Source organism: Epinephelus lanceolatus, chromosome 6, assembly GCF_041903045.1.
Source record: "Epinephelus lanceolatus isolate andai-2023 chromosome 6, ASM4190304v1, whole genome shotgun sequence".
Lineage (NCBI taxonomy): Eukaryota > Metazoa > Chordata > Actinopteri > Perciformes > Serranidae > Epinephelus > Epinephelus lanceolatus.
Genome location: NC_135739.1, coordinates 26,869,554 through 26,878,168, shown reverse-complemented (window position 1 = coordinate 26,878,168; position 8,615 = coordinate 26,869,554). Strand labels below are relative to the sequence as shown.

Sequence of the window (8,615 nt, the reverse complement as noted above, 5' to 3'; positions counted from 1 at the left end):
GAACACACAAGTATGCATTAAAATAAAGTGGTTTTCAATGTCAGGGTTTTATTTTTCAGTGCCAGTGTTTCCTTTAACAATGCCATTGTTTGGGGGGATAACACAAAAAAAAATCACTGCTAGCCTCTTATAATTCCTTGTATGGGCCAATAATCACAATTCTGATAAAATGTCAGCAAAAAGCAAACATGTCCAACACAGTGTCCCAGAGCCCATGGTGGACTTCTTCAAATGTTTTCTTTAGTTTGACAAACAGTCCAAAATCCAAAATTATTAAATTCACTATCAGGGACAAACAGAAAATAGTCACATTTAAAGCTAAGCTAGAAAGTAATCAAAGGATCAATCAATTATCAAAACAGCTGCTGTTTAATTTCCCATGATCCACCAATCACCTAATAGTGTCAGCTTTAACTGCTATTCATTCATTTATAAATTTATAGTAAAATATATCACACCTAATGCTAATTTTATAAAAAGCTATCAGGACCTTGTGTTTGCACATGATCACCTCAGTACAGTTATAGGATGAATACAGCATCAGCTGTGTTTGTTAAAAGAGGATCAAATATTTTTGCACAGGAGGAGGAGTGGCAGTCAAAACAGCTGTGGACATGAAACAGGTGTATTTACAGGACAGTTTGAACTATAAGTGAACAATATGTTAACAATATTCACAGCAGATAGCCAATATAGACTATTTTTCATTTAACAGCTTTTATTAAACATAATTAAGGCTGTTCTTATGACATATATCTGGTTCATCAAGCTGCAAAATGATGTTACGCAATAGGAGCAAATGTACATATGTGAATCAGCTCCAGTGTAATGGTTGGCTTCAGCTGTCCATGCTCAGAGAAAAGGAATAAATGAAGAGCTCTCACTCTGCTGCTAATACAGCAAATAAGAAACAATATCTAAAAGACAGGAAATGAGGTGTGATTCAATTCATTTAAATTCATTGTTAAAAAGCAAACCTGGAGCATTTGATTTGTGAACAATTACTTAATTTAATAAACAAATATATTTTCTCTTTTAGAGGAATAATTTGTCATTTTCAGGTTATTAACTATCTTAGACAATAGATCAATACCAGTCCATCCAATATGCAGTTAGAGCTAAATAACACATTAGTCTAGTTTAGCATAAACAGAAACAGGTAAACCTACAGTGACCTGATTCCTCATGCCCCCTAGTGGTTAAAATTACTTATCTCAGCTTTAAACAATAATGGTATAGGCTATGTTATGCCTCCACGCCACAGAGCTCCACTGTTGTCCAAACAGTCTTAAAAATACACGGATCGGAAATGTATGTGGTGCTATGGACATGCACTTTTGAAGTGCATGTTTAAGATAAGACAGAACTTTATCTGTCGTGAGGAAAATTGTCCAACAGTTGTAGTACAAAAGTATGAAAGAGTGCAAATATATAGGCTTTAAATAAACAAAATATGAACAATAGAGATTATCAATTAAGGTAAAAAACAACAACCATAGCACCAGAAATATAAACGAGTTAACCTAAGTGTCATATATATAAACTAGTTAAAGGTCCAGTGTGTATAATTCAGAGCCATCTATTGGCAGAAATGGTATATAATATTCAGAACCATGTTTTCATTAGTTTATATATCACCTGAAAATAAAAATTGTGTTTTTGTTTTCTTAGAATGAGCTGTTTATATCTTCATTGGAGCCAGTCCTCTCTCACTGAGTCTGCCATGTTGCTCTACTGTAGCCCAGAGGAGACAAACCAAACGCTGGCTCTAAATAGGGCCATTTGCTTTTTTTTGTCAGCCGCAGTCACCTGCTGGATTCACATGTTACATTAATCATTCATTCTGTATTTATTCTTGTACCATTTGCACCCTGAACAAACTTCATTGCATTGTTATAGGCCTACAACTGCGCAGGTTCAGTCATAGGTCTAAATGCTGCAGAGCTAAAGTGAGTCAGTTATTTAACACAGAGTGAATCATCCTCTCTCCAGAGGATCTTGGACGCCTCCGTCCCTTCTCCGGGAATGTGTGTGTGAGCCTTTGACCTGTAGTGAAACTCCAGCGGTGTCAGCACTTCTGAGCCCGATATAAACCGCCGCCTCCTGTCTGTCACCCTCTTCTGTGTGGAGACACAGTCTGTCAAACCGTTCACCGGCACCACCACTGCCTCCTCCATCACCAAAAACAAAATGAGCACCGCCGCTCAGCCCATTTTCTCCAAGGGAGAGGACTGCAAGGCCTCCTGGCACGACGCTAGCGCCGGCTACGATGACACCGACACACACCTGGAGATCATGGGCAAACCCGTGATGGAGCGCTGGGAGACCCCGTACATGCACTCTCTGTCCACCGTTGCAGCCTCAAAAGGTAAAAGTCGTAGTTGTAGAATAGCGGTGTGTCCACTATCGGACACTGTAGTCTTTGGATGTGCTGCGTCCGATAATGGAATCCTGCCCCAAAGATAGCAGTTCATTCAGGGAGGTTTACACATATGACAACAAATTAATGTCAAAAATCACTGATATTAGTTTTGTTAACAGCTAAAATGCCATTAATCTGCTATTAAATAATTTGAATATGACCTCAAGTCACACAAAGCCAGTAAATAGCCAAGTATGTCCTAACCCAGCATACTTTAACCCCAAACTGCTGCAAGAGTGCACAGGTTGCCTAAAAATATGAATTGAATTGCAAAAAAAAAAAAAACAAGATTGTGCTCAAAATTTAAAAAAATAGAATTTTTATCATCATGTATTTTTTTGCAATAAAAAATAAATAAATAAATAAATCACATAATACTTTTAAAACAAACCAAAAAATATATATAAAAGTTTGCAGAGAAGTGATTTAATTTTTAACAGTGTCACTACTATTTAAAAATGTGCCATGGTGTATTTTGTACCAGAGTCATTTTGGGAGTCTTTTTTTACACACATTTCAGCCTGTTTCTTCACTTTTTGAGGACACGTGTGAGAGTGCGAGCAGCATGGTGCTCAGCGCTCTGTGAGTACTACAGCAGCTGTTTCTCCACTCAGGGGAACCGGCCAAGAAGTCTGCAGGGGAGGGGAGCAGCTCATCTGCTTTATGTGAAAATAGACTGATCCACACACCCTCACAAGACATGTGGGAAGGGACTAGCATGTGCACTGAATCTGTCTGCACAACACCATCCAAACACACATTTCTCTTGCACCTAACTACTTACACAGTTTACAGCGTTGTTTTAAAACACATGCATGTTGTCAGCATGATGCTGTCCTCTAATCTGCATTATTTGTGCAATACATTTGGGCCAGTCACAATATATTTGGGTTAATTCTTTATTGCAAGTTCACAAGATAAATAAAACTACTGCCATTACATGCAACACCTTTAAATGTGAACATTTTGGTTTGCATGTACAGGATGTGTAAAGGTGTCTTTTTGGACTTTCCATGTCCCATTTGAACTAATTTCAGCTCCATGCAGTTTGCTGTCACTTTTCTTTAAGTGTGTACAAACACAATGAATTAAATCAAAGTGTGAATAGCACACTGAGCGGCTGATTAATGGCGCAGTAAATCATCATGAATGGGTCAAGCAACAACAAATAGCCTCTGCCCCCTGTCTATTTATAAGCTTCTCTGAAGGGAAATGAAATCCTTTAACCTTTCTGTCCAGCCACACGTTACAACCAACTGGTTTTCCCTCCAGTCTGCACCAAAAGGAGGGAAAAATTTAACCTTAAATGACAAAAAATCAGAAGGTATGGTCTGACGAGTCACTGAGCTCTCAAAAACTGCATTGTTATAGTTGGGTTCTACAAGTGTAAGCCAAAAGATTATGGTATTGTTGCTGAGCATTTTGCTGTATTATTAGTAGTTTATTAGTTTTATTAGTAACATTGTGGAGAGACAGGTACATGTTTGGCTGTAACTAAAACCAAGATGTTGTATATACATTGTATGCACATAGGACAATGTTCAATAGAAAGTGAATGTCACAATGTTTTTTATAAATATTCAGGTGTAAGGTTGTCAAAAGTGTCAAAATATCAATACTTTTCTTGATACCATGTGTTTAAATGTTACGGTCCCTGTCAATTATACATTTGACAGCATCAAAAGTACAGAAGAAATTAAGAAAAAAGATCTACTATCAGATTTTCAAGTTGTAATAATTATTAACATTTTTACAAATTTGTTGGTATGCATTCAGTGACTTTTTCTTGCACCAGCATTGTGTGCAGGCTGTTAATTAAAAAAAAAGTCCTATTTTGTGTGCAGAGAAATTGTTGTCGTAGTATCATAAGAGATGTCTAGTATTTTTTTTATATATAATTCAAATTTTTATTGATATCGGTAAGGTTGGTACACTTCCTCTTCATACAGTTCTACACATCAAATGAGACATTCAATCTGGATGAACAAAAATAAAAATACAATACAAACAGGGTACTAGTGATCCGTACAGGAGGGGGTACAGCACCAGTCCCAGTCTGCCAAAAAATGATCAAAATGACAAAATTAAATTTGAGTAAATAAACACATTAAAATGAATGGTGATAATAATTTTTTTAAAAAAAGGAATGATTATAAAAAATAGGCAGGGCAAAACAAAATAAAAATCACACTATCAGGCCCCCAGAAGGTGTCTAATATTTCTTTATGCTGGCATTGTATTGAAGTTTAAAATCCCAGTATCATGATAATATTATTATTTTGTGGTTGTACAAATTTGTCACAAAGTTTGGGGAATATTTGGGCTCTGCAATATTTTGATATTGTATCAATATTGTGATATGAGACTAGGTATCGTCTCAGATTTTGGATATTTTTATGTTGTAGGTGATTTTTCTGGTTTTAAAAGCTGCATTACAGTAAAGTGATGTCATGTTCTGGGCTCACCAGACTGTAGCTGTTCTTTACCCACTCAGTCATTATATTCACATTACAGATGGTTATTTATCAAAAATCTCATCATGTAAATATTTTTTGAAAGCACCAATACTCAACCCTGCAATATTGTTGCCATATAGATATCAAATATTTGGTAAATTTAGCAGTCATTTTCGCTCTGAGCCGCTGGAGAGCTTCATCAGATTTACATTTCCCTGACTGTGCTGTTTTCTTGTGTTCTGTCTGATAGGCGGTCGGGTTCTGGAGATCGGTTTTGGCATGGCCATCGCCGCCACCAAGATTGAGTCTTTCCCCATCCAGGAGCACTGGATCATCGAGTGCAACGACGGTGTCTTCGCCAGACTGGAGAACTGGGCCAAGTCCCAGCCACACAAGGTCAGTAAACCTGACTGCCAACTTTATCTGCCTGTGTTGGTTTATTACTGATACAGTTGTTGCACGTGTAATTAAATGCTACAGTCCTTAAAGCTGAGTGTAACTGGTGTTTATGTTGCTGCAGATCGTCCCTCTGAAGGGCCTGTGGGAGGAAGTTGTTCCCACCCTGCCAGATAACCACTTTGATGGTAAGAAATCAAACCAGACGTGGGGGAACTTTCATCATATGTGGAGATCTTCTGCTCACAGTTTGGCTTTTCAGTTCAAGTTATTGATTGCTGAAAAGCTGCGTGAGGATACATAATCCATATAAAGGTCCTCAGGGCCACTGGTGTCACTGGGCCTCACGCTTATGAACAGCTTGACAGATGGAAAGTGATAAAAAGCACACAGAAAAATGAATGATTTACTTGTTGTATGCGCTCTGCTGACACTGTCCCTCCTCCCGCAGGTATCCTGTATGACACATACCCTCTGTCAGAGGACACATGGCACACTCACCAGTTTGACTTCATTAAGGTGGGTAGTTAAAATCCACATGAAACACCCAAAGTCTGGAAAAGATTAAAACTCTGGAGGAGGATAATCGCTGCATACATGGGATTGGTTGCATTAAAAGTGGATTAAAGATACTGAGTAACTGTACAAACATGTATCAAGAATCAATATTAATGACTCTAGTGTGAGGATAGTGTGTGGTGCACATACTGTATTTTTCTTTGGGTCACATCCCGACAGGGCTAAAGGACTGAGTGATCTGACCTGTGTGTTTCTGCAGGGTCACGCTCACAGGATGCTGAAGTCTGGTGGCGTCCTCACCTACTGCAACCTGACCTCCTGGGGCGAGCTGCTCAAGACCAAATACAACAACATTGAGAAGATGTTTGAGGTTGGTCACCTTCATTACTCCCTCAAGGACAAGATGTATAACTTCATTTAACTCCTCTTATATTGTATTATTTCTGCTTTACTGCTCTGTGCTCTGTCTTCTTTAGTTACCATCCATACTTTGTGTATGCAGCAGACGTTTTGTGATAGTGCAATTAATAGAAGAGAAGTGGTGTAGGATGTATGATGATACCTTAACAGTTGGGCCACAATATGCAACCAAGGGCTGGGGCACAAACAAATTGGCTGTAGCTAGCTAAAACATTAGATTTCAGCATGTCAAAGGATTATTTTTGCACCCAAAGTCTCCCAGAGGGGAAACGTTTTATTGAAATACCCAATAATGTTGGTCGATCTCAGTGTCCCTCTCCTTATCTGGATTATCTTGGAGAAATTATTGCACTGACCGTCATAATACACATCAGCACGTGTGGCTCAACAGAGTGTGATTGGCCTTGTTGGCCTGTGACGTGTATTTCTACAGGATTGTTTAGACTTGTTTGATATTGTCGCACAGTGCTGAGTAAACATCTCCATCAGGGTCGAACCGAGTGCAACCTGAATTACACGCCGCGATAATTCCAAGGTTTATGATAAACACAATCAGGTTAAAGTGAGTGATAAGGCAGCAAGCTCGGTTACACTGACCAGCTCTGTATGTTAATAATTTTCAGGAGACTCAGGTACCGCATCTGGTCCAGGCCGGCTTCAAGAAGGAGAAGATTAGCACCACCACCATGGACATTGCACCACCCACCGAGTGCAAATACTATTCCTTCAATAAGATGATCACACCCACCATCGTCAAGGAGTAAAGTCCGAAGACGCTGCTGCAACCTTTGTTTTTTTTACCGTGATGTGCCTTCACACCTGAACCCCCTGATCTCCTCACTGCTTGTTTCACTGTCACATATTTCAATAAACCAGTTTACATCCCCACTCAAATTACAGTGCTCATATTTATTATACATTTATTGTATCCTTAGTTATTTTACCTGTTGGGCTGTTTACAGACTACTTTATTTGAGCTGAAGTTTTGTTCATGTAGCCGCTCTCTCCCAGCAGACTGCACTTTATCAGTCTACCGATACATTTTATTCTTCACAGCAGCAAATATGTGACACAACAGCAGACAGAAACCACATGAAACCACCAAAAATGCATTTACACCCCACTGAGCCTCATCTGTTTCAGGGCTTAAACCACCCAGTATCTGTTCTCGCCACGCATGTCCCAATTCTAGACGGAGCAGTAAATATATCACTGCATGTTTAAATGCTTAGTTTGTCATGAAGTTCAGAAAGTCTTCTCTCCTCCACAGCAGAGTCCTGTTAGTCCTCTGGGAATTTGTCTATGAAATGCCAAACCAGTGCATAATTGCTCAGCAGCGTGTGTGTCAGAAGCAGCGGTGGAAGAAGTGCTCTTACAAGTAAAAGTTCAATTGAAAATGTTACTTAAATAAAAGTACAAAAGTATTATCAGCAAAATATAATTTACGCATCAAAGGTAAAAATATTTATTATGCAGAACAGCCCCCTTACAGTGTTAGAATTTTATGTAATATCCTAATGTGACATCTCTTGCTTCACAGAGGACATATTGCATCTTTGAATACCGTCAACTTTTATTGGTATTTAGCAGATGATCAACTTGACTCTAAGCTCAGTGGGAAAATGCAGCTGTGGTCATGAGAAGGGATAGCCAACTCACTAATGATGCAAACTACAAATTAACACACACGTGACAATACCTAGCATAAACCATCCTGTTCTGAACAAACCATAGACAATAACAAAAAGATGACATTTGCATTATGGAACAGAATACAGCAGGCTTATCAGCAACTGCAAACTACTCAGTCATTTATGAATATATATGTAAGAGCAATTTAATGTAGTTCCTCAATGTGGAGATAATTTTAGATTCTTTGTATATTACAGAGTAGTGGCGTAATACTCAGAGGTGGGAACAAGTCATTGTATTGCAGGTTACAAGTAAGTCTCAAGTCTTTGCACTCAAGTCCAGAGTCAAGACAGGCAAGTCTCAAGTCCTGAACTTTGATTTTAAAGTCCTGAACAAGTCATAATGCTCTCATCACCAGCTCTAATGCCATTTTACAGCAGAGTTATCTTACATTTAAAATGGCTGCTTTTAAATTTTGTACGTATTTGTTAAAACAAGTTTGTTCAAAGTTGTTGCATCTCTGTCTATAGTTACATAAAACAAATGCACACTGCACTGCAATTTGTTTTTTTGTTGACCATCATGTTGTTTCTGTACGTGACTAATATTATCTTTGATATACTTTTTTCTAACTAGCGCTCTGCAACTTTACATTAGTTCTCTTCTGCAACTTGACTGGATGCTGTCTGACTGGCTCAAACAAAGTGGATCTGGGAATTAAGTGCTGACTTGCTGAAAATAAACAGCGTTAATGTTATCAATCAATCAAT

At 38.5% G+C, this 8,615-nt stretch overlaps 1 protein-coding gene across 1 annotated transcript; it reads left to right on the top strand.

Moving 5' to 3' along the window:
• Window positions 1–2,098: 2,098 nt before the first annotated feature.
• Window positions 2,099–7,107, top strand: gamt (guanidinoacetate N-methyltransferase). Its single transcript, XM_033621017.2, has 6 exons — window positions 2,099–2,368; window positions 5,129–5,274; window positions 5,399–5,462; window positions 5,726–5,793; window positions 6,053–6,163; window positions 6,837–7,107. The coding sequence occupies exons 1-6, from the start codon at window positions 2,191–2,193 to the stop codon at window positions 6,975–6,977; spliced, it is 708 nt and encodes a 235-aa protein (XP_033476908.1). The 5' UTR covers window positions 2,099–2,190; the 3' UTR covers window positions 6,978–7,107.
• Window positions 7,108–8,615: the final 1,508 nt, after the last annotated feature.